This window comes from Microtus oregoni, unplaced genomic scaffold, assembly GCF_018167655.1.
Source record: "Microtus oregoni isolate MIOR12 unplaced genomic scaffold, Mior012 000029F_ref0000214, whole genome shotgun sequence".
Taxonomy (NCBI): Eukaryota; Metazoa; Chordata; class Mammalia; order Rodentia; family Cricetidae; genus Microtus; species Microtus oregoni.
In genome coordinates this window covers 3,446,380-3,471,844 of record NW_024543088.1, presented here as the reverse complement: position 1 = coordinate 3,471,844, position 25,465 = coordinate 3,446,380, and the positions used below count along the sequence as shown (strand labels likewise).

Here is a 25,465-nt window from a genome sequence, read left to right as displayed (position 1 = left end):
TTTTTAGTGGTATGTGGATTCCCTTCCCTGCTATGCCTGTCCACACAAAAAGTGGCCTTTGTGTTCCAAGAGCCCCTTGGACAATGGCAGCTAAACAGCTGGGCATCAGGACAGGCTAAGAGGCAATTGAGAGACAGGGCTACCGACTCAGCCTTGAGCTGTAATTGCTTCCAGGAGGTTCCACAACTCTTCTGATGGTAGAGCTTCTGTTGGTTTGGAGCCTTACCATCTTCACCTGATGTTAACAACGATACAGACATTTTTTTTTTTTTCGAGACAGGGTTTCTCTGTGGTTTTGGAGCCTGTCCTGGAACTAGCTCTTGTAGACCAGGCTGGTCTCGAACTCACAGAGATCCGCCTGCCTCTGCCTCCCGAGTGCTGGGATTAAAGGCGTGCGCCACCACCACCCGGCTACAGACATTTTTTTTTTATTTTTTTAAAATATTTATTTACTTATTATGTATACAATATTCTGTCTGTATGCCTGAAGGCCAGTTGAGGGTGCCAGACGTCTTTACAGATGGTTGTGAGCCACCATGTGGTTGCTGGGAATTGAACTCAGGACCTTTGGAAGAGCAGGCAATGCTCTTAACCACTGAGCCATCTCTCCAGCCCCCAGACATTTTTTAAAAAATATTTATTTATTATGTATACAATCTTCTGTCTGTGTGTATGCTTGAAGGCCAGAAGAGGGCACCAGATCTCATTACAGATGGTTGTGAGCCACCATGTGGTTGCTGGGAATTGAACTCAGGACCTTTGGAAGAGCAGGTAGTGCTCTTAACTGCTGAACCATCTCTCCAGCCCCCGATACAGACATTTTTAAGGTCAAATAAAATTCTAAAGTTGATGTCTGTGAGAAAGAGAATGTCTTTGGAATGGAACGAACTCATCAAGGAGCACTCGGGCCTCTCCTGGCTTGTGTGGTTCCTGTTTGCAGTGGTTTGAATGAATGAACAAGGATGTGAGTCATGAAGACATGCTGCCACTTGAGGGTGCAGGCTGGTGTCGGTAACCTTTTAGAGAGGCCAGGTGATCAAAGAGAAGCAGGAAGAGAACATTCTCTTGAACAGGACAGAGGCAGGAGGGGCTTGAGGCTGAGTAAGAACCACAGCAAAGTTCAGTTTATGTGCTAGCAACTCAGCATGTTCTAGTGGTCTGCTAGAATGCCCCTCGTCTGTGCATACCCAGAGGTGGTGATCTGGGCCTCTAGAACATAAGTACCATAGGCCCTACTAAATGTGTTTGGTCAACACCAGCAATATAAATGGAACTGCACGCAACCAGATTTTACTTGGAATTGCATCCTGCCTGGTAGCTCCTCATCATCCCTGATGTTACAAATTTTCAGCTCACATTGCTGCTTTCCATGTAGGCATTTTGTGTTCATGAAATTTGGGTTAGACCATGCTCCACTGAAGTCAGAGACAGAGTCATGACTACCATTAATTTTTACTTTTCAACTGTGTCTGGCGTGCTTGAATTCAATAAGTGCTGAAATAGGTCTGGCCAATCACACTAAATACCATAACTACAAATTTGATTCAATATGGATTCTGTGAATTCTGGAACATTTAATCCTAGCACTTGGGAAGCAGAGGCCAGTGGTTCACTCAGCTTCAAGCCTAAAAACTCAGAGGCAGATATTGGAGTTCAACCTAAAGGTCAGAAAAGCAAAACAGTCAGTCACTGACTCTTAACTCTGTCTCAGTCCAAAATGGTGAATATGCCTCCAGGATTCCTCAGAATGAGACTGTGTGAGAGCTGACTCCTCCTGTCTTATATTCCTCTCTAGGGCTGGGATTAAAGGCATGCATCACTACCATCCGGTTTCTGTGGCAAACTAGTGTGGCTACTGGGATTAAAGGTGTATGTTGCCATTGCCTAGTCTGTAAGGCTGACCAGTGGGGCTGTTTTGCTCTCTTGTCTTCAGGCAAGATTTATTAAAATAAAAATGAAATATCACTATAGCTACATAGTTAAGACACTATCTAAGAAAAAGAAGAAAAAAACAGAGCCAAACATGGTAGCACAACAACAAAAATAATAAAATAAGATCAAAATCTTCTTGTTAGCTCGGTAGCCCTTTTTTTATTATTATTATTTTATTTTTTTTTATTTTTCGAGACAGAACCGGTTTCTCTGAAACAGTTCTGGCTATTTTGGAACTCATTATGTGTACTAGTCTGGTCTTGAACTCACAGAGATCTGCCAGCCATGCCAGCGCCCTCAAGACCTTTTTGGAGGCCAGTGCATGAACTCTGTTAGTCCTTCAGCGACACAAAAATGAAGTCTCCAGAGGGCTCACCTAGTCAGAACAGGTGTTCAAGTGGTTAGTAAAACCAAGACCTGTCAAACAAGCCAGGGCTTCCCAGACCGTGCAGTGTGTTGAAATCACTCAATAATCTTGTCAAAATGCCTTTTTGAGGGGCTGGAGAGATGGCTCAGTGGTTAAGAGCATTGCCTGCTCTTCCAAAGGTCCTGAGTTCAATTCCCGGCAACCACATGGTGGCTCACAACCATCTGGAATGAGGTCTAGTGCCCTCTTCTGGCCTGCAGACATACACACAGACAGAATATTGTATACATAATAAATAAATAAATAAATATTTAAAAAAAAATGCCTTTTTGATTAGTGGGTTCAGGACTGGCCTTCGTACCACTGTGTCAAGTCCCCAGGTTACAATACAGCTGCTCATCCGGAGTAGCAAGAACTAGATGATCAGTGTTTGAGCTTGGTTGAACTATCTCTATTCTGTGTTAGCTTGACCTGTGTTTTAAAAAGTTTATAATTTTTTTTCAGGGGTGGGGGTTGTTTGTTTGTTTTGCATTTTAGAGAAAGGGTTTCTCCATGTAGCTTTGGTAACTGTCCTGGGACCCGCTCTGTAGACCAGGCTGGCCTCAACTCACAGAGATCCTCCTGCCTCTGCCTCCCAAGTGCTGGAATTTAAAGGTATGCACCTAGGTTACTAAAAGTCATTATTAAACTGCTTTATATTTCTGATGCCAACACGGAATCTGCCCTAAAAACCTTTTGTCAGAGAAGTATAGACAAATGTCCGGGGGGCAGAGCCAAGCCATCCATGAGGTCAGTGATCAGGACAGCCTACTGCGTGCCAGGAGCTGTACCCTCACTGGTCCTTACACAGCCCAGAGGATAGCAGAGCCAAGGCATTGAACTCTAGCCTATTTCCGTCCCTAAAATCTGCACTCCTCCCACACACATACATTCTGTTTCTGTTCCTCTCAGGACACTGGGCAGCAGATGGGGGGACATGAACTTCAAAATAAAAGTGGAAGGAAAACCACTGGGATTTCCCACTTAGCAACCTTAAAATAAATATACCTGAAACCAGGACTCAGAGTCCATGACTGCAAATTATAGCTAACTTTTTGTTTATCATTTATACGTACAATCCATCCAGGATGGGGAACAGTAAAATGTGTCTCATAAGACACGTCTGACTGACTGACTGTCTGTGGGAACAGAAAGAAAGGGAGAGTTGGATGGTGGGATTACTCAGTGAAATAGATCCTTAAATCTACTCAGAGTAGAAAGGTGATGCAAGACTGAACACTAGAATGAACACCTTGTTGTCCTCATGCTAATCCAGGAGTCGCACATCTCTCTGTTCAAATTATTGGGAAAGCATAGCTAGCAATAGGTGTTAGAGCCAATACAAAAAGGACTGTATATCTGAGTTAATCATTACCTCTACTCCAAAGCATACCTCCACCCCATCAGCACTGTCCTTTTTAAGGGCCCCCTCTCAGGTTTGTTGGGTTTTGTTTTGGTTTGGTTTGGTTTTGGTCTTTTGGTCCTAGGGATCAAACCTAGACTTTGCACATGATAGGCAAGCACTCTACCACTTAGCTACTTCCTGATACTCTTTGCTTTTATGTGTATCTTGAAAAGGTGAGCTTCTGTTCTTAAAGCTTTCTTGTGGGCTGGTATGTGCTGTGGATCCTATTAAGGGCTTTAATGTAGGTTGTAGGCTGTTCCTGAGGGAACAGACTATTGTGATTTGGCTGTTCCTTCTGGGGATGATGACAGTGGAAGCTGAGCAGGGACAAGTTGAGTTTACTAGCTTCTCCTGCCAGGCCAAGATTCCCAGAAAATGCTAGGAAGCCCAGAGTAGCACAGGCATTGAGCAGAAGTGTTTATTTTTGAATTTGAAGTGTCTGTTGTTAGTTAGGTCCCCCACTTTGTACCATATCACCTACTCTTTGGCGACAGTTAAGCCTCTGTTAGTGTCTGATGCTCATGCAATATTCTTCCACTTCGTCTCAATTATCCTAGGGACTTCTCTGTATAAGAATGACCCTCAGGTGCTTTCTTTTCATTTCTCTTCTTTTCTTTTTTTTAATGTACATTAGTGTTTTCCCTACATACATGTCTATATGAGGGTGTTAAATTCCCTGAAGCTGAACAGAGTTGAGCTGTCACGTGGGTGCTGGAAATTGAACCCCAATCCTTTAGAAGAGCAAACAGTCTCTTAACTGCTGAGCCATCTCTCCAGCCCCATCAGGTTTTCTTTTTTACTTTTTTGGGGTTTTTTTCGAGATAGGGTTTTTCTGTAGCTTTGGAACGTGTCCTGGGACTAGCTCTTGTAGACCAGGCTGGCATCAAACTCACAGAGATCCGCCTGCCTCTGCCTCCAAACTAATTTTTGAATGATTAAATTTGTATTAGCTTATGCACATATTGATTTAACATAAATTCAGGGCATGAGTATATAAATATCTAACTGAAATAACAGTTCAACAAAACAGTATGTGGGGTGCACAATTTTCTGTCCTAGTTCAAAACCCACTAATCATAATCTTATGGGATGATTTCACCTCCTTACCAAAGGGATACAGTTCTTAAAGTCATTGCTGTAGTGACTTTGACTCCACAAACGCCAATTGTGTGGAACCTATATATTAGGCAGATGCTTCTGAAAGGGTGTGAGTCATGGCCTCTTCCCTCCTGTCCTTTCAGAGCTATGAGAACTGAACCCCTGGGCACAGAAGCAGACAAGACCCCATCCTAACAGAGGGTGTAGTTCAAGCCTGAGAGTGTCCCCCTTAAAAGGGCAGCCAGCAGCTTTATGTACAATCACTATGGGGAGACTCTGCCTACTCTGGGTGTTAGCCAGGCTCTAGTTATCACCTTCCCAAACCAGCCAGCCTCATACCCCCACAGCCCCTTGCTTGATTCTCTTGACTAGTCACCTGCCTCTCTCCTTGCAGTTCCCCAAGACATCACAAGACATACCACCTTGGCTTCTGTGCACCTTTCGTTTACTTCGTTACAGCCCTTCCCTGATATCCATCTGACTGAAAACTTTAGCCCTGAGCCCTAACCCTGGTGACCTACCTTCCTGCATGTATCCCTTTAGTACTTATAATCCTGTCTTATTTGTATTTCACTTATTTAACCTGTCATCAGCCCTCTCCAGTGTAACTTACTAGTGGGCACGGAATTGATTGTAATCTTTTATCCCTCAGAACAGGACCTAGAAGGGAACTCAGATGTTGTTTCTAAACGTCTGTGTCCACTTGCCCAGGTGTTGCAGATGATCTGTTAAAGGGCCTCAAATAAACCAGACTCAGTTTTAGTTTTTAATAACTTCTGGGAGAGTATTGGTGAGTTAAATTTGAAGTCAATTCTGATAAAAGTAAACTGAATTGTTATTGATGCCAAGAAGGCTTCGGCAGCCACTTTTTATCCCACAATCCTGATCCCAACTTTATCAAATACCAAAATACCCAAATCAAATACCCAAAGGGTAGATTGAGACCAGGGTGCTTTTATACCCGCTTATCCCTAGAGGGCAGTATGAGGACAGAAATCCAGATCTTCCTGAAAAGAGTACTTGACTAGTTCTAGCCTATGAGAGTAACACTGAGTGATTCCTTTACTGTAGAGAAATAGTACGGCACATCCTTTGGATTTAGTGTGTGTCTATAATTTTTTTTTTTTTTTTGATTTTTCGAGACAGGGTTTCTCCGTAGCTTTTGGTTCCTGTCCTGGAACTAGCTCTTGTAGACCAGGCTGGCCTCGAACTCACAGAGATCCGCCTGCCTCTGCCTCCCGAGTGCTGGGATTAAAGGCGTGCGCCACCACCGCCCGGCTTTTTTTAAGGGCAGTCTTTTCCTTCTGAAGCTCTTTGCTGGAGACTAGAGAGGAAACCAGGGTCATTTTTAAGATTTCACAGTACTTGGCTGGCCACACCAAGTTGAAGTTTCTGAGAGATGGTTTGTTTTGAAACAGTGAAAAAACCCCTGCAGATATAGCACAACTTCATGTAAAGATGTGAGCTGATTGTCAAGTACCACATCTTTAAAATGAGTGGGAGAAGAGTAGGGACATAGAATCTAGCATTTGGGAAGCTGAGATATGATACAAGGCCAGCCTGAGTTACAGTGAGACCATTTCTAAATGGTGTAGCTGGGCAATGGTGGTGCACGCCTTTAGTTCCAGCACTCAGGAGGCAGAGGCAAGCAGATCTCTAAGTTTGAAGTCAGCATGGTCTACAGAACGAGTTCCAGGACAATCAGGGCTACACAGAGAAATCCTTTCTCTAATAATAATAATAATAATAATAATAATAATAAAAGAATTGTAAGCCAAGTGCCCCAGGTATTCAGGAAAAGAGCACCATCTTATTTCCAGATCATCAAAATTTCCCAGATGCCCTGATATTTGACACAGCTATGCTATTAGTAAATGTAGAGGGTGTGTACATTGGCAAGGGGCTACTGGTCTTGGCCATAGATACTGACTAGTCAGTCGTTTCTCTAGACTCCTCACTCCAGCTCTCTAAGGGAAGGGAAGCTGCTGTACCTGCATACCCTACCTTTCTGACCTGACCTCATCATGCTCAATCCTCAGAGGAGTGCAAGGCTTGATAATGTCCCACCAGCCTAGAGGGAGATGGAGAAGGGAGGGCCTCATAATGCCCTCCTCTTGGGCCTTTGCAGAGAGAAACCCTGCCAGATGGCTTGACATTCAGTAGCACTGGATAAAGAGGCAAGAATGGGCAAGTGAAAATGTTTTTTCATTACTTCAGTGCAGAAATCATTGCTGTTTCGAATATCACTCTAAACCAGAACTTTGACCCAATTCTGTGATAGTAATAATCACCAGCAAATCCTAACAGCTGGTCACAGTGACATATCTAAAGTCCCAGGACTCAGGAGGCAGACACTATAAGCTAGTGGCCTATAAGCTAGTCTGTGCTATATAGTGAGACTCCCAAAAACAAAAAGAATTAAAAATCCAAATGGTCAGAGTCTTAGCTACTGTTGAAAAGGCAATTGATGAGTATTCACAGGAAGGATCCAGGACTAGCCAGCCATGGAGAATGACTGACTGATCCTTGGCTCTGGTGTGGAAAGCACACATTGAGCCTGTCTTTGTCTGTATATACGTCTTTCTATTGCCCCACCAGATGTACAAAGTGGCTGAAGGAGGGAGGAACAGCCACTTCCTTTCATGTGACCAGTTTAAGGATATACTGATTAGCAAGCTCCTGTGATGATCTGAAAGAAGGGGTGGCCTCATATTTGATCCCATTCCATTGTTCTTTTGTCTGTGTCATTCTCAGCTCTCCAGGAAGCCCATTTAGGAAGCACCATCCTGCACAGCTGCAACTGGGCAGCCTTGCCAGTTGCCCATCTGTGGCCTCTTTACACGAGATTCCATTGAGACCTAATGGCTTGTCTCATGATCCTGTGCCTTGAGTTTTCTGCTAAACAATGACCAGTTCTTGCCAGCAACTACCACACAGGGAAGCAGTGGAAGCAGGGGGAAAGAGCAAGCCTGCTTGGAACCAGGCTGAATTGTGTCTACAGTTCCATGGCCTTGACCAAGTAATGTGACAGCTTCCTTTCTCGTTTACTTCAAAACACATACCTATATATGGCGGAGGCTCTTCCTCACAGAGGAAGAGGGTACTCAATACTCTGGAACTGGAGTTATAGACAGTTGTAAGCTGCCATGTGGGCACTGGGAATTGAACCTGGGTTCCCTGGAAAAACAGCCAGTGCTCCTAACCACTGAGCAATCTCTCCAACCTCCAGCTCACCCTCCTTTTTTTAAAGATACATTTTTCATTATATTTGTGTTTGTATGTAAGGTTGAGTTTATGTTCACCATGACCATGCTGGAGCCCAGGGAGGCCCGAAGAAGGAATCAGATCCACCACTATCACCACCTCTGCTACTGCAACCATCAAGTCATCATACTTCCTTCCACTCTCCCTGACTTCCTGTAGCCTTGGCACCAGCAACCTGCTGACCCAGGTCTTCCTTTTGCATCTCTACCACCCCTGAACATGCACTTTCCTATCACTGACTGACTCCTACTCACCTTCTGGGTTCAATCTCAATATCTCATCCCCCACAGATCTCTCTAGCCACTAGTCTGACTGGCTGTGGCCGTTCCAGTGCCATGTCCTGCCTACTTGGCAGCTCTGGATCCTGCATACTATGTTCCCTTAAAACACAAATTTGGCCTGGGCATGGCGGTGCACAGCTTTAATCCCAGCACTTTGGAGGCAGAGGCAGGCAGAGCCTCTGGTCTAAAGAGCGAGTTCTAGGACAGCCAGGGCTGTTACACAGAGAAACCCAAACCCTGTCTCGAAAAGTTTAAAAAAAAAAAAGTTCCAGGAAGGCAGAAACTGAGTCTCACTTGCCCACGGCCACAGCCCTATCATTTTACAAGTGGTAGAAACTTCAGCCCTGACTCATACCCATCTGGCATCACTATTTATTTATTTATTTGTTTATTTATCTATCTATTTATTTATTTATTTTTAAGGTATGGTCTCATTGTATTACCCAAGCTTACCTCAAACTGACGAATCTCCTGACTACCCCAAGTAGCACCAACCCAGCTTGTAATGAACCATACCCCGAAATCCCTGAAATAAGTTTTGTTTATTAATATGAAACCCTTCTGTGTTCATTGGAGGTTCAACTTATGGAATGCGTCTCGTTGTCGAGCTGCTTGGTTCAAGGGTCTGTTTTGAATGTTTGATATTTGGTTATTGTTGGTAGCAGAGCCTGGAAAGACGCCTTACCAGACAGTGTCGGTCCAAACTGGGTAACTGTTTTATCAGTTATGTGGGCGTGTGTTCCCCAAGAATTTTAGTTTAAGACCTCAGGCAGTTATTAAAATATACACCTTTAATCCCAGCATTCAGGAGACAGAGGCAGGCAGATCTCTGTAAGTTCAAGGCTAGCCTGATCTACAGAGAGAGTTTCCGGCTCTGTAGAGAGACCCCTGTCTCAAAACAAACAATCCGGGAAGTGGTGATGCATGCCTTTAATCCCAGCACTCAGGAGGCAGAAGCAGGCGGATGCTCTAGATCGGTTAGACTACAAAGCTACCCAGAGAAATCCTGTCTCAAAAAGAAAAAAAAACAAAAACAATACCAAGAAAGATATTATCAGCTCCTTAGAGTGCACTTGCCACCACCCCTCTCACACTAGATATACATGTGTATGCATCCACACTGTCACCTCATACCACTGCACCCTACTTGCTTTACTGAGCTAGCTAGCTACTGAAATTTTGGATGAGGATCAGGCTCCTGCTGATGTTATTTCTTCCTTGTATGGAAGAAAGGGAATTCCCTGGGGTCTCCAGTGACTTCCTTCAATAACAGAAACTCACTGAATCTGCCTGGGCTTTGATTTAACTGAGCTACATTGATTCTCACAACTTACTGCATCTGTCACAGTGTCTCTAAATCAATGTCCTTCTAGATCTTCTGGTTCTTACCCATATGACTTTGGGAGATGGCGGTGAGGGGGTACTAGCATCTTCAACAGCTGGAGGACACAGGTGGCCTAAAAGCGTGTATCCCTGTGGTCCCTAGAGTTGGCTAGGCATTAATGGACCCTAGGGAATTGACCAGGATGGCTGGTATTTGTTTGTTTAGTGTGTGTGTGTGTGTGTGTGTGTGTGTGTGTACACATGAATGCAGCAATCAATCTCCAGTGGTGTTCCTCTGCCTTGTTTTTAGAAATAAGATCTCTCATTGAGGGCTTGCTAATTGCTATAGGCTGGCTGGCCTTGAGGCCTCTGGGATCATCCTCCCCAGAACTAAGATTACAAGGACTCTCTACTATGCCTGACTTTTTTTTTTTTTTTTTGATGTGGGTTCTGGGGGTTGAACTCAGATCCTAATGCTTGCAAGGCAAACACTTTACCAACTGAGCCATCTCCCCAGCCACCTATATTTTCTCTATATTACAAGATATCTTAGCGTTTCAAGGATCCATGGGCCCCATAAGACTTAGGCATAACAAGCAGCAGCTGGTAGCAACTCCTTTAATGATTTGCCTAGGTTAGCTAGCACCTGTGTCCCCTCTCTTTTTCCTGGGGTGAAGTCACCAGGAAAGGGATGGGCCTGAAAGCTCAGGCCTGGCTGGGTTGGGTGGACATGGTGTGCTGTGCTTCATGTTGGTAAGTTACTTGTCAGGGTGCTCTGCCCTCCTCCAAAATAGCCTTCTGGCATTTCTCATTCTCCCCAGTTTAAAGAACATAGTTGTTGTCACATTACAGAAGCTTCTTGATATTTAGGAACAAAGCCTAGCTGAGTTTGGGAGAAGAAAATTACAATGCTTAAAAGAGATGATGCAGAGTGCTCCACATGATAAAGTCTGCCCAGCCTACTCTGTGCTGGGTTTAGAGTCTAGCTACAGTGCCTCTTCAGAATACAATTGAGGCTTATTCTTTGAGACCCTTGGGCCCTTTACTGTGAAGGAATATAACCAACAGGCTGACCACTGTAGGATAGAATACAAGCCAGAGGACTTCCCTTTGACGCTCATAAACCATAAGCTATTTTGTGGGCTTGGGCCTTACCTGGAGAATGGGGTTTCTTCACATAAGAAGACAGGCCATGAATTAAGTAAGGATGTTCAGAAGAACTGCCTTCCTGCCATGCATTGTTTTCAAGCTGTCATTTCTGTGTGTGGTTTGTTGTTCTTGTTTAGGAGGAGGACAGAATCAGACACCAGCTCATCTATTTTCCAGATGTTGTTTATGCGATTTTCCTGGAATAGTCACAAAGTCTTTTTTTTTCTTTCCTTTTCTTTCTTTTTATTCTTTTTTGAGACAGGGTCTTTCTATGTAGCCTTGACTGTCTTGGAACTCTCTACATAAACCAGGCTGGCCTTGTGTTCATAGAATCCACTTGCCCCTGCCTCTTGAATACTGGATTAAAGATCTTTTAAGAATCTACAGATTCTTAAATATGTGCAAATACAGATTTTTGTTGGGAAGTAATTATATACAGTATTGACTTAGCTTTGTTTTCTAAATGGAATGCAAGCATTAGAGAGAGAGAACATCTGTGTCCCTAGAAGAAGTAACTCACGTGAACTCATCTATACCACCACACCATTGATTGGAGCCTTTGAACCACATTCTGCTCAAAAGTGTGCATGTTCCAGACTCTTGTGGCCATCCATATCATTTTTATCCCTAAAATTAAATGTTTCTTTTGTTATTAGCATATATATGTCATATACAATTTAAAAGTAAAAAAGAAGACTAGAAATATACCTCAGTTGTTAAAGTAATTTCTCAACATGCCACAAGGTCCTTGGCTCCATCCCAAGCACAAAATAGCCAGGTGTGCCATCTATCTCTCATCTTAGCACTCAAATCTAGAAGTTCAAGGCAGGAGGCTAGAGAAATGGCTCATTGGTTAAAAGCACCGACTGTTCACCCCACAGTCTTACTGTGAAAAGTATTGTGTCTTCTGTCAGTTCACACCACACCACCCCCTTTCAGCTGCCTGGGGGGGCCATTAGTGCTGCAGTGTCCTTGCTGCTGATTGTATCTGCTCCACCAGCTGTTTTCAGACTCCATTCTCTTTTCTCCCACCAAGGCTGGTACTACCATGTACTTATGTAGAAGTAATAGTCTCTGGCTGAGAAGATGGATCAGTGTGCTGTTCAGGCCTAACAACCTGAGTTCAGATCTCCAGAACTTACATAAAAACTGAATTTGACAGCCGTCGATACCATGAGATAGAAGGTAGAGACTGGAGGATGGTCTGGACACTCTTGGGCTTAGGCTAGTTAGCCTGGAGTATGCAATGGTGAACAGCAAGAGAAACCCTATTCCAAACAAGATGAAAGGCAGGGTTGTCCTCTAAACTCTATACACACACACGCAAGCACCCTTGTGTGCCGTGGTAGTGTCTATATGTACCGTCCTAAGCCTAGAGTCACCTAAGTCACCAGTTACTTATGGAGAGTAGAATTGTCGTGAAGCTCTTATAGAGCTAAGCAGCATCTGTGCTGCCTTCTCCCTAAGTTTAAAATTTGCCACCAACCCCCTACTTCACATTCCCAAGAGATGTCTATTGTGTTACCACCATCCAGATCAGATAGGGTTTTTGTCTGCTTCCCACTCAAAATATGTCAGTGTTGCTGTTAATATCTTGTCCAAACCAGAAAAAAGTCAGTCCTCTTGCAGCCTCATCCCCACACTCAAACCTGCTGAGCTTGCTTTCTGAAGTTTCTCCCATATCAATTAACTTTCAGCTTCTCTGCAGGGTCTCATGGACCTTCATTCATCATTTGACTAGGTGGCCATACTAGCTCCCAGCTGTCGTGTTTTGCCTATGTGAATATAGATGTGCCACATGTATGGCTGCTACCCACAGAGGTCAGAAGAAGGCCATGGATCCCCTGAAACTGTTAATGCAAACAGTTTTAAACTGACATGTAGTTGCTGAATCCAGGTCCTCTGCAAGAACAACAGATGCTGCTTCCTTCCTTTTTGGTTTTTCGAAGCAGGATTTCTCTGTGCAACCCTGTCCAGAACACTCTCTGTAGACCAGGCTGGCCTCAAACTCATAAATCCACCTGCCTCTGCCTCCTGAGTGCTGAGACGAAAGGTATGCACTGCCACAGCCACCCAGTGCAACAAGTGCTCTTTAACAGCTTGAACCATTTCTTCAGCCATCCAGCTGTGTTTCGAACATTATATTCTTTCCTCCCCTTAGTCTGAATCTCACCCAGAATGCTCTAGTAAAATCACAAATTTACTCACGTTACCTTCATGCTTCTTGATGTTCTGGAATCAAAACTAAACTGATAAGTAGGTCACTGTAGGGTCTACATGAACTGCCCTGGCCCATGCGTGTTTGTTCAAGCCTGCTTGTATCATCTGTACCAGCCACAGTACCCTAGAGCCCAGTTTTCTCCACCAGTATCTTCTGACCAGAATGTTGTTTTCTTTAGGTATCAACGGCAGACTTGTTAAATCCCTGATTTTTGTATCCTCCCCTGACAAGGCCGGAGCCCAGGCACCATCTTTTCCTGTGCTATACTGAGCAGAATTTCAGTTTCCACTTCTGCCCATGATGGATCATTGGTTTAATGTTTTCTTATGTTCTTGTTACTAATATAAAAGGTAATGATGTTTATGTGCACACACATGCTCCAAAAGCAAACACTTTCACAAACAATCTCCTCATCCCCAAAGTAATGACATTTTTTTTTCAGTTTGTGTTTGTAATGAAGTGAAACTATGAATGCTTATATCCATGCTTATGAATGATAGGTGTAAGAAGGAATGTCTTCCTTAGTTCCCCTGGTGATCATATTCCTCAGTTCTATGCCAAGAGCCTGGCTGGAAGAATTGTGGAGGGTAAGATCCTAACAGATACACCCTCAAACAGCTCACAGTACTTTAGAAGACTTCACTCTTCTGCTGCTGCTCTATCTTTAGAAGTAGCCTTGCTCATTGGGACAGCAGTTCTCAGAGACTCAGACCCAAGAAGCTCATTTCAAAGGCATTTATTTTGTGAACAGAAGCTTGTGTGGCACTCACCAGAAACTTTGTATCTGTCTTTCGTCTCCAGGAGACCTGTAGGAAGTGTCAAGGACTCTGGAAAGAGCATAATGGCCTGACCTGTGAAGAGCTGGCAGAAAAGGATGACATCAAGTACCGGACATCTATGTAAGTAATGTGATGGCTGAGCTGGCCCTGAGAGGAGCCAAGGGTTCTAAGGGAAGTGCCAGTTTGAGCCATCCCCACCCAGAGGAATCTTAGGCAGGACTCTAACCGATTTCTTTGTTTCTAAACCTATAGCTATTCAAATGTCAGGTAGTAGTACTGCCTAGCCAGTAAGCAGGTGTACCAGGTCTTCATAGGCAAGAATGCATTGATGTTGTTTCTGCCTGTGTTGTAGGATACTGCTGGCCTGAGACAGTAAGTAGAATTGCCAACCTCCAGAAGGCAAAAGACTGTATCAATTATTTTAATGACCGGCACTGTGTGGTGCTCCCTTTGTGGCTGAGCAATTTCTAAATGTTAACTTATGAAAATGCAGTCACCTGCCAGGCAGTGGCCATACACACCTTTATTCCCAGCACTCAGTAGGCAGAGGCAGGCACATCTGTGAGTTCGAAGCCAGCCTGCTCTACAAGAGCTAGTTCAAGGACAGGATCCAAAACAACACAGAGAAACCCTGTCTGATAAAACCATAAAAAGAAAGAAGGGAGGGAAAGAAATGAAATGCAGCCACTAGGTGCTATAGAAGTCTGTTTCTTTCATATAGAATCCAGCTCTGCCAGGCTAGTGGGCTGTATCCCATTAAGTCACACTGACTCCTGAATCCCTATGTGTGGTGTGATCCTCTCTGTGGTTGTGTATAAGAAAGGAGGAATGAGATAGGTTATTAGGTAGGCAACTTTTCCTCAAATTGAAAGTAATGTAGAAATGATGTATATGACCTCCAAGTGAATGACTTCATTCATGTTCCGCTTAAATATGGAGAATGGGCATGGGAGTTTGTTGCTTAGAAGATGAAGAATGACATTTGGGACAGCTAGAAATCTGTGGATCTGTATCACAGATAGGTCCTGTTGTCCTCACTTTGCAGTCTAGTTAAGGAAAACCCAATTAGCATGATCATTGTCACACAGCATTACAGGGACTTTAACCTAGGGACTTGGCTTCTGGTTGTGCTCTGTGTCATAACTGTGGTAGGTAGAATAATGGCCCCCATGATGTTTTTGCATATGAAACAGGGGCCTTACCAATCAATTTAAAAGTTAGGGACCTAAGGTAGTGTACTCATCTGATTGGGGGTTCTTTAATAGAATGCCTTTTTTGGAAGTAGTCAGATAAGAAATGACTGTGGGCTTGGAGACATTAGGACCTGACTTTCCATTGCTGTCTTTAAAGCTGGAGGAAGGGGCCCTGAGCCAAGGAGTGAGATCTCTCCTAAAAGCTAAGGGCAACCATTACCCTTCAGCCCCCCAAAAATGGAGAACTTGTTTCTCTGTATCAAGTAGCTGAATCTTGCCAGCAGGCCATGGATGTTTCTCAGGGAGATTGTGGTTGTTTTAGAGTAGACACTCCTGTTCTGCATCTCTGATTGCCCTGGAATTTAGCTTGACAGTCCTCTAGATCAACAAACCTATCAGAGTAGAGCATCCAATACAATGTCTGTCAGTTCCAGAATTCAAAAATACCTTCCCCAAATGCTTCACTGTATGTAGAAGAGGGTTGAGATACACAGCACACACTTGCTTTTAGGAAGACTGACTGTCCTGGTGCAAAACTGGCCTCCCAACCACCAGAACTTTGTAGAAATGTCACACACCACTGTTCCTTACTAGTGCATGCTAGGTCACCTGCTGCTTTGTTCATCAAGTCAGATGTGTCTATGTGTCACCTGAATCACAGACTAGTATATTGTCTTGGTGGGAGACAGATGAGATCCTTGTCAGCTGCTATTCTCTACCATTGAACAAAAGAACAAAAGCATTTTCCATATCAGTACCTGTGTGTCATTGCCAGGAGCTGTTTATTGCTACAGTAAGAATAGCATCTGAACCAGCAGCTGCAGTTACTCAGTACATGATAAGCCATCAGCAGTGTACCTGCCATACTGCTCTCTTAGGCCCATTCTTCTTGCAGGCCACACAGACAAGTAAAGAACAGAAGAGGAGAAGTCAACATTGTAAACCTTGAAGTCAGTGGGAGTTAGATGCTGGTTTTAGGTAGCTTTAACTTGCCTTCCTTACCATATAGCCATTCCTCCATTGACCTCGGGGGATCATACTTGTGCCAAGTAGCAAAAATAAGAAAGCTCGGGATGTACACAGGGAAATGCTATGAGGTAATGCTCTAACTGGATACCCTGGCAAGGCACTATTCTGAGCTGGGTATGGTGGCACGGGCCATAATCCTAGCACTTAAGATGCTTATACACTGGGTTACAGAGTAAGACCTGTAAAAAGAAATTTCTGTCCCAGCCACCTATTCCCAAATAACCACTCTGAGGCCTATATTAATTAAATTCTCAGCCGATGACTCAGACTAGTTACTAGCTAACTCTTACATTTTAAGTTAACCCATATTCCTATTTACTCTCTGCCATGTGGCAGTACCTTTATTAGCATCTTCTGCTCCCTCTGCATCTGGCTAGTGACTCCTAACTCTGCCTTTTTTTGTTCCAGCATCCTCTTAGTCTGGTTTTCCCACCTGACCTTCTCCTGCCCAGCTATAGGCCAGTGAGCTCTTTATTAGCCAGTGAGAGTAATAACATATTCATAGTGTACAAAGATTGTTCTACAGCAAATACCTTTTTTCAAAAATATAGCCACGCACACAGAGCAAAGCTGTAGAAGGCTAAGTGCAGAACATTTGCCTAACTTACATTAGGCTTTGGATGTAATTGTTTCTCTTAAAGGTTCATGAGCTAGAAGCTTTGCCCCTAATGTAGTGGGTGGTCACCACACAGCCCAGCTGACCCAAGACTTACGGTTCTTCTACCTCTGCCTCCCAAGTGCTGGCATAGCTTACCATGTTGGTGACTTCTGACAAAAACAGTCGGCCTACAGAATACTGTCAGATGACTTTAGTGAGGAAATTTCACAGAGGAGCTGAGCTACTTAGTGTCCACCTGGTCCATCATCAGATGCTCTTTTTTTTTTTTTTTTTTTTTTTGGTTTTTCGAGACAGGGTTTCTCTGTGGTTTTGGAGCCTGTCCTGGAACTAGCTCTTGTAGACCAGGCTGGTCTCGAACTCACAGAGATCCGCCTGCCTCTGCCTCCCGAGTGCTGGGATTAAAGGCGTGCGCCACCACCGCCCGGCCCATCAGATGCTCTTAAACAACAATTGTTAGGCCCAGACATCTTGGAGTTGATGGCTACATGGGTAGCTTTAACAAAAAATAAGGTAGGATTAGAAAGAGGCAGGCATATGGAACCCCCATAGTTCCAGCATTCGGGAGATGAAAGCAGCAGAGGCAGAAGTTGTCTGGTGGTGCATACTGTTAATCCCAGCACTCGGGAGGCAGAGGCAGGCGGATCTCTGTGAGATCTCAAAAAACCAAGAGAGAGACAGACAGACAGAATACACCTTCCAAGACTTTGGGCAGAATTACATAGAAATTAGAGGAAGATAATACATAGAGATTAGAGACAAGAGAAAGGAGTAGCTGAAATCTCAGGTTAGCATCCTCTGTGGGTAGTCACAGCTACTCAGATGAAAATAGTGAAAGCTGTTATGCTCAAAGGACAGCTTTCTTTGGCAGTATCTCTCCCTACAGCCCTGAATTTCCTAGAACTTTTTTACGTACATCAGCCTCCTCTGCCTCCCAACTGCTGGGTTTAAAGGTGTACATCACCATGCCTGGCAGAGGACAGTGTTCCATAATAGAATTTCAAGTAACCTATATTATACAGTGAGCTGAAGACCAGAATGGACTAGGAACGACTCTGTATGTTTGGCTTCAAAGCTTAAAAATATCTCTCCATTCTAGCACTGATCATAACCTCACACAATGGAAAATACAATGCTTATGAAACAGCTTTAAAAAGCCTCATTACTGCCAAACCTGCAAGAAGCAGTCTGATTTGCAATTTCCACTTACAGTATTAAAAATACCCAATTTTCAACAATAATTTACAGGGCATTCAAAGAAACTAGGGAAGTGTGACCTATTCGCAGGAGGAAATACTGCATACAAATCCTTAAAATCTATTGTCATCAACAGAGAGTAAAAAGAAGCCATGGACAGAAAGTACCAGTACCAGTGAAAAAATATGAAAAAAATGTAATAACAGATTTGAGCAAAAGAATGAATCAGAGGCTGGGTGGTGATGGCGCATGCCTTTAATCCCAACACTTGGGAGGCAGAGGCAGGCAGATGTATCTCTGAGTTTGAGGCCAACATAGGCTATAGAGTGAGTCCCAGGACGGTCAGGACTGTTCAGTAGAGAAAGCCTGTCTTGGGAGAGAAAAAAAGAATCTGAGAGTGCTAAAAGTTAGCTCAATTGGTAAAGGGGTTTACCTTATATACACAAAGCCCTGAGTTGAATTCCCAGCACTTCATAAGACTGGTTACAATGGTACATGCCTATAATCCCAACCCTTAGGCTGTCAAAACTGGAGGATCAGGAGTTCAAGGTCATCTTCAGCTAATACCAAATTTGAGGCCTGCATTAGACTATGTCCCAAAAGAAAAGGGGACTCGGGATTGCTCAGTGGTTAACACATTACGTTGGCTGTTCTTTCAAATGACCCAGGTTTGATTCCCAGCACCCACATAGCAGCTCACAAGTATCTGTAACTTCAGTTCCAGAGAGGATCCAAGGCTCGCTTCTGGCCTTTGAGGGCACTGGTACACAAGTGGTGCACTGCCATATGTGAAATCAGAACACTTGTACACATTGAAAAAAATCAAAAAATGAATTAAAGAAAAAAAATGAGCCTGGCTTAGTGACACATGCCTTTAGTCCCAGCACTCAAGAGGTAGAGGCACCACATGGATCTCTGTGAATTCAAGGCCAGCCTGGACTACAGAGTGAGTTTCAGGACAGCCAGAGCTATGTAGATGAGACCCTGTCTGAGGCGGGGGGGGGGGTGATTTTTGAAGATTGTTGAATTGACATCATCCAGTTGGAAAAATGGAGAGAAAATAATTAAGAAAAGGAACAAACTGATCTTTGTGTTAGTTTGGGGGGGCGGGTTCATACTTTGGTTCATTTTCAATTTTAGAAATATTAACCTAAGGACTTAAACGTGCCTGCAAGTGCTCTCCTGCAGAGCTAGTCTCAGCCCAAATAGAGATCTTCAAAGCAGCAAGAGAATGCAGTCGAACCCAAAGACAGATAATTTCTGTAGGTATTCTTTAAGAAAATGAGGGAGCAATAAGCAGTCACTAGTGTTCAGTTGCATCGGAGAAGTCCAAGTCAAACCATAGCAAAGTAGCTGCTAGAGTGGCTGCAGACAAAATGATTGGTTTCTGGATAAAAGTGGGAGGCTGAGTGGCTGGAGAGATGGCTTAGAGGGTAAGAGCATTGCCTGCTCTTCCAAAGGTCCTAAGTTCAATTCCCAGCAACCACATCGTGGCTCACAACCATCTGTAATGGGGTCTGGTGTCCTCTTCTGGCCTGCAGGCATACACACAGACAGAATATTGTTTGTTTGTTTGTTTAATTAATTAATTAATTAATTGATTAATTTAAAAAGTGGGAGGCTGATATGTGTCTTCCTTAGTCCACTCTCCAGCTTTGTTGTTGTTGTTGTTGTTGTTGTTGTTGTTGTTGTTGTTGTTAAAAGATACACTGTTTTATTTGGACTAGAGAGATGGTTCAGCATTGAAGAGCACTTAATTTCTCTTGGTCTTAATTGGTATTACTGTGATGAAACACCATGACCAAAGCAACTTAGGGAGGAAAGGGTTTGTTTGGCTTATGCTTCCACATCCATAGTCTATCGGTGAAGAAAGGTCAGGACAGGAACTCAAGCAAGGCAGGAATCCCTCTGAAGTCGGGAGCTGATGCAGAGCCCGTGGAAGGGTGCTGCTTACTGGCCTGTTTGACCTGCTTCTTTATAGTGCCCAGGATCACCAGACCAAGGATGGTAACAACTCAGTAAATTGCTGGGCCCTTCTCCATCAGTCATTAATTAAGAAAATGTCCTACTGATGTGTCTTATGGAGGCTTTTGTTGTAAGGAGGCTGCTTGTTGGTTCCAAGCTGCTCTGCCCCGAGATAATCACACAGAAACTGTATTATTTAAATTACTGCTTGGCCCATTAGCTCTAGCTTCTTCTTGGCTAACTCTCCCTGACTCTGCCTCCTTTCTCCCAACATTCAGTTTAGTTTTCCCTACCTAGCTAAGTTCTGCCCTATCAACAGACCAAGGCAGTTTCTTTATTAACCAGTGGTATTCACAGCATACAGAGGGGAATCCCACATCACCTCCCCTTTTTTGATTAAGTAAAAAGGAAGATTTTAACTTTAACATAGTAAAATTACTATATATATATACATATATATATATATATAACAAAACAGGTATCAAACAAGAATTAAAGTTACAATATTTATATCTATTTTATCTTTTATCATAACTAAGGAAAACTATATTATTACTACCTATTTTTTAACTCCAAAGACTCTAGAAGGATATAATGCCTAAGTAAACAGGAAGTCCAAAGCTTTAGAAATGACAGAGACATCTTGCTGCCTGGACAGTCACCCAAAGTTCTTCTGCACCATGGGGGTACCTACAGGCCCATAGTATCCAGCAGACTTTTTCACGAGCAAGAAATTTCAAAGACAGTTCCGCCAATGTTGGTAGTTTTGTCAGTCACTTTTTTCTGTGTCCTGCAGAATGTCTACAGACTCTTTTATGAAATAGGAACCTTGAAGGACAGTCTCACCTTTAGGCAAGTCATTTCTCTGCAGGTCCTACGTATCCAGTTCATCAAGCAGTCCAGGCAAGAGCAGTTTCTTGCCCAAATGGCTAACCAACTCCATAAGGAGCCTCTTAAATGCCCATCTTCCTCTTGAAGTAATTGGTGCTGCCAGGAGCAGATGTGTCTCATTATCATGTAAAGTCCTAAGTTCTGAAAACATTTAAATGCCATATTCCGTAGGTCTTTGAAAGATTTGAAGAATACCCATCTAACTGAAATATATCTCTATATATATAGAAAACCTAACTAGCATGACTACAAGCTTGACTATTATAGATGACTTTCTATTAACCTATATTTCTTAATTATACATTACATTCCTAAATGAGCTACACAGACACAATACCTTAATCAAGAGCAGAAATGTACATACACATATAACAAAATTGACCTTAAATTTCTATCAATAAACCAAGATCCATATCAATGCAAATCTCTATAGCAGGCATTTTCTCAAATGAGGTTTCCTCCTTTCAGATGACTCAAGTTTGTGTCAAGTTGACATAAAATGAGCTAGCACATTCTTGTAGAAGACCCAAGTTTATTTCCTAGCACCCACATGGTGGCTCACAAACCACCCATAACTCCCCTCCAAGGGGATCAGACACCTGTTTTTCAATTTCATAGACACCAGGCATGTTCATGTTGCACACGCAGTTTTAGGCAGAACACTCATACAAAGACTAAGTAAACTTTTTTTTATGTGCTTGGTACAGTATGTACACTTTTAATTCCAGCACTAATGAAGTAGAGACAGGTGTATTTCTGTGGTTTAGTGGTCAACCTGGCCTACATAGCAAATTCCTGGCCAGCCAGAACTACACAATGAGACCCTGTCTGTTTCTTTTGTCTGTCTTGTTGTTTTGGGGGGGGGGGTTGTTTGTTTGTTTATGGGAACAGGGTTTCTCTATGTAGTCCTAGTTGTCCTGGAGCTCGCTCTGTAGACTAAGCTGTCAAACTTACAGAGATCCCGCCTGCCTCTGCCTTCTAAGTGCTAGGATTAAAAGCATTTGCCACCACTGCCCAGGCAAGACCTTGACTGTCTTAATGGCTTTTCAAAACAAGGCTTCTCTATATAGTCCTGGAATTCACTTTGTAGAGCATGTATGTTATCCTCGAACTCAGAGATCTGCCTGCCTATGCCTATGCTAATGCCTCTCAAGTGCTAGGATTAAAGGTGTGTACTGCCACCTGGCCAAGACCCTATCTCTTAAGAGAGAGAGAAGAAAAAGTGTACACATTCATGGATTGGGAGATCAAAGGACAACATTCAGGAGGCATTCCCTCCCTCTATTATGTGGGTCCCAGGACCGGTAGCAATCGCCCCTACCCACTAAGCCATCTCACCAGCATTTAGCCTTATTTTTTGAGACAGGATTTCTCATTGAACCTTGAACCTAACAATTGAACAAGACTAGTTAGCCAGCAAACTTTAGGGATCTTCCTGTCTCTACCTCTCCAGTACTAGGCTGAGACACCTGCCTTTTACATGGGTGCTGAGAATCTCAATTCAAGTTATGCTTGTATATGGCAAACACTTTAACCAACTGAGCTATCCAACCCTTTTTCTTAATTTTTTTTTAAAAGAAATTGCCCTAGTTGTGACATGAATTTATAATCCCAACACTTAAAGAGGTTTCAAGTCATCCTTGTCTACATAGTAAGTTATGGACCAGCCATGACTGCATAGTAAGAGTTAGCAGGGGCTGGGGAGGTGTAGAGAGAACAGAAGAGAAGGAAGCCCCCTAAGATTACTTCCCATTATCCTTGGGTAATGAAGCACAAGTAGTGCCAGAATCATGGGATGTCAGTGGCTGCACAGAGGATGTCTCTGAGTCTTCCTGTTAAACATTAGGTCAGCAAACATAGCCAGCCTCAGCTTAGACTTCTCTTCCTGTCCTGCTTCTGGAAGCACATCCTGTGGGACTCTTTCCTGCCTAGTTTACAGTCTTGTTGCCGGATCACTCTAACAAAGGAAGCAACTATGGCTTCTCAGTTCCCTGCAACAATGCACTCTCATAGTGGCAGTCCTTTTTGGTGTGGGCCCATTCTTGCCCTTTCTGGTTTGTTTGTGTTTGTTCTTGTTTTGGATTTTCAAGACAGGCTTTCTGTGTAGACCTGGCTGTCCTGTAACTTGCTCTGTAGACCAGGCTAGCCTAGAACTCAGCGATCTACCTGCCTCTGCCCCCTAAATGCTAGGATTGAAGGCATGCACCACCACTGCCCAGCAAAACCTTGAGTCTTACTGAGCAACATTGAGAAGTTCATTTACTCATGTACTACTCTCATTTGGCAGTAGTAATGAAGTGACTTTAAACCTGATCTCCTGGACACACTCCTAATCCTAATAGAGGAGGCAGAGACAGGCTTTGTGAATTTGAGGCCAGCCTAGCCTATGTGATGAGCTCCAGGCCAGCCAAGGCACAGTGAGATCTTTTTTTTTTTTTTTTTTTTTTTGGTTTTTCGAGACAGGGTTTCTCTGTGGTTTTGGAGCCTGTCCTGGAACGAACTCTTGTAGACCAGGCTGGCCTCGAACTCACAGAGATCCGCCTGCCTCTGCGTCCCGAGTGCTGGGATTAAAGGCGTGCGCCACCACCGCCCGGCCACAGTGAGATCTTAATTCCAAAAGAAAATAATGATTAAGCTTGTTCTCCCTATTCAACAAAATTTAAAATTTGCCTATTGTTCTGTAACTTGAACTGGGTGTAAATTCTTTCCACACTAAAGTTCTGCTTTCTTCATCTCAGGCCACAGAAAGATTGTACCTAAATTAAAGTAGCAGCCAGTTTTCTGGTACATTTGGTTATTTTTAGATAGTGATCGGGTGTCTAGGGAGGAAACTGCAGCAGTATTTAAGTATCTGTAGTGCAGTGGAAGCACTTCCTGCCTAGATTGCAGCATGTCCTGCTGAACCCACCCCACTGGTTCCATCTTGTAGCTGGCCACCCTCTGTCTCAGTTGCAAATTTGTTTTGATCCTGCTGCCCTCTCTCTGCCTTTTGAAGGCCCTTGATGTAACAGAGAAAGGTGGAAATGTTGGTTTGTAATTGGGAGCCGCACTACAAAATACCAACACAACAAGAAGTCCCTGGCAAAAAGTTAGGGTGCCCTTCTTATCAGTTCAGATGGTTCTAGGAACAATCGCACTTTGAAAGCATGAGCTTTTGACTTGGGATGCCTGCTCTTTCGATAGGGAAGTAATAGGACTGGCCGTAGAATTGCTCATTCTCGGGCCAAGTGCTCAAAGGCCCAGGTTGTGTAAGGTTTGGGCTCCCATGTCTTTTTTTTTTTTTTTAAGATTTATTGATTTATTTATTATGTATACAGTGTTCTGTCTTCATGTATGCCTGCACTCCAGAAGAGAGCACCAGATCTCATTACACCATGTGGTTGCTGGGAACTGAACTCAGGATCTCTGGAAGAGTAGTCATTGCTCTTAACCTTTGAACTATCTCTCCAGCCCTGGGCTCCCAGTTTTTAGGTACTAGCTTTGTATATATAAAATTTGAATTAGGAAAAGGCTGAGTTTCTTCCCATTGTCAGCCTGTAGGGTTCCTAGAATGGTGAAGTCATTTTTCTAAATGTTAAGTGCCAGGCATTATGCCTAATGAGTTTAAATGTTATTTGGATTCCAAAAACAACAATAGAATGTTATGTTTTTCTAATTTAAAAGGGAGGAAACTGAGTCTCCTGGCAGTTGGGAAATTTACCCAAGGTAATATAGCTGATAAACTTTAACCTGGTACTTAGACTCCAAAACATAGGCCCTTTTCACTGTTTAAATGTCACCAAAAGCCTCAAATACCATTACATGTGGAAAAAATAATATTAATGATCATACTATTTTTCATTTACCTTCCCTGCCAACTCCAATTGTTTTTTTCTTTTCTCAGTGAAGAAAAAATGACTGCTGCTCGCATCAGAAAATGCCACAAGTGTGGGACTAGCCTCATCAAATCCGAAGGCTGCAACCGCATGTCTTGCCGCTGTGGTGCCCAGATGTGCTACCTCTGTCGAGTTTCTATCAATGGCTATGACCATTTCTGCCAGCATCCTCGTTCTCCAGGAGCCCCTTGCCAGGAATGTTCCAGGTGCTCCCTCTGGACCGACCCCACTGTAAGTAGATGCGTGAGAGCCCAGTTCCATATATGGGAAAACAGCCACACATTTCTGTAATGAAAACTATTTTGTTTATATGTAACAGGTTCTGACTCATGGAAACATACAAGAGATTACATAGACCAGTAACCATAGGAAAAACTTAAGAATGTCATCAAAAGGGGCTGGAGAGATGGCTCAGCGGTTTAAGAGCATTGCCTGCTCTTCCAAAGGTCCTGAGTTCAATTCCCAGCAAACCACATGGTGGCTCACAGCCATCTGTAATGGAGTCTGGTGCCCTCTTCTGGCCTGCAGGCATACACACAGACAGAATATTGTATACATACTAAATAAATAAATATTTAAAATAAAATAAGAATGTCATCAAAAAATGTTCATCACAATATGATGGGTGTGATGGGCATGCTTTGTAGCTGTTCTCAGAAGGTTGAGGTCAGAGACTCACTGAGATCAACCGAGCAACAGAGTGTGACCCCCATCTTTAAAAAAAAAAAAAAGGCTTGTGGGCAAATTCCTCCAGTGCTCTGGGAAATAAACATTTTCTCTGTCATCTGAAGTATTGTGCAGAACGATGGAGTGTTACCAACAAAACAATACTGCCACCAAA

At 43.3% G+C, this 25,465-nt stretch overlaps 1 protein-coding gene across 3 annotated transcripts in view; it reads left to right on the top strand.

Moving 5' to 3' along the window:
• Positions 1 to 25,465, top strand: part of LOC121465022 (E3 ubiquitin-protein ligase RNF216) — a 114,332-nt gene that overhangs the window by 74,504 nt on the left and 14,363 nt on the right. For all 3 annotated transcript variants that reach the window (XM_041678186.1, XM_041678184.1, XM_041678185.1), the window contains exons 14-15: positions 13,881 to 13,978; positions 24,633 to 24,855. In XM_041678186.1, the coding sequence (XP_041534120.1) occupies positions 13,881 to 13,978; positions 24,633 to 24,855 (321 nt within the window). The remainder of the gene's footprint in view (positions 1 to 13,880; positions 13,979 to 24,632; positions 24,856 to 25,465) is intronic.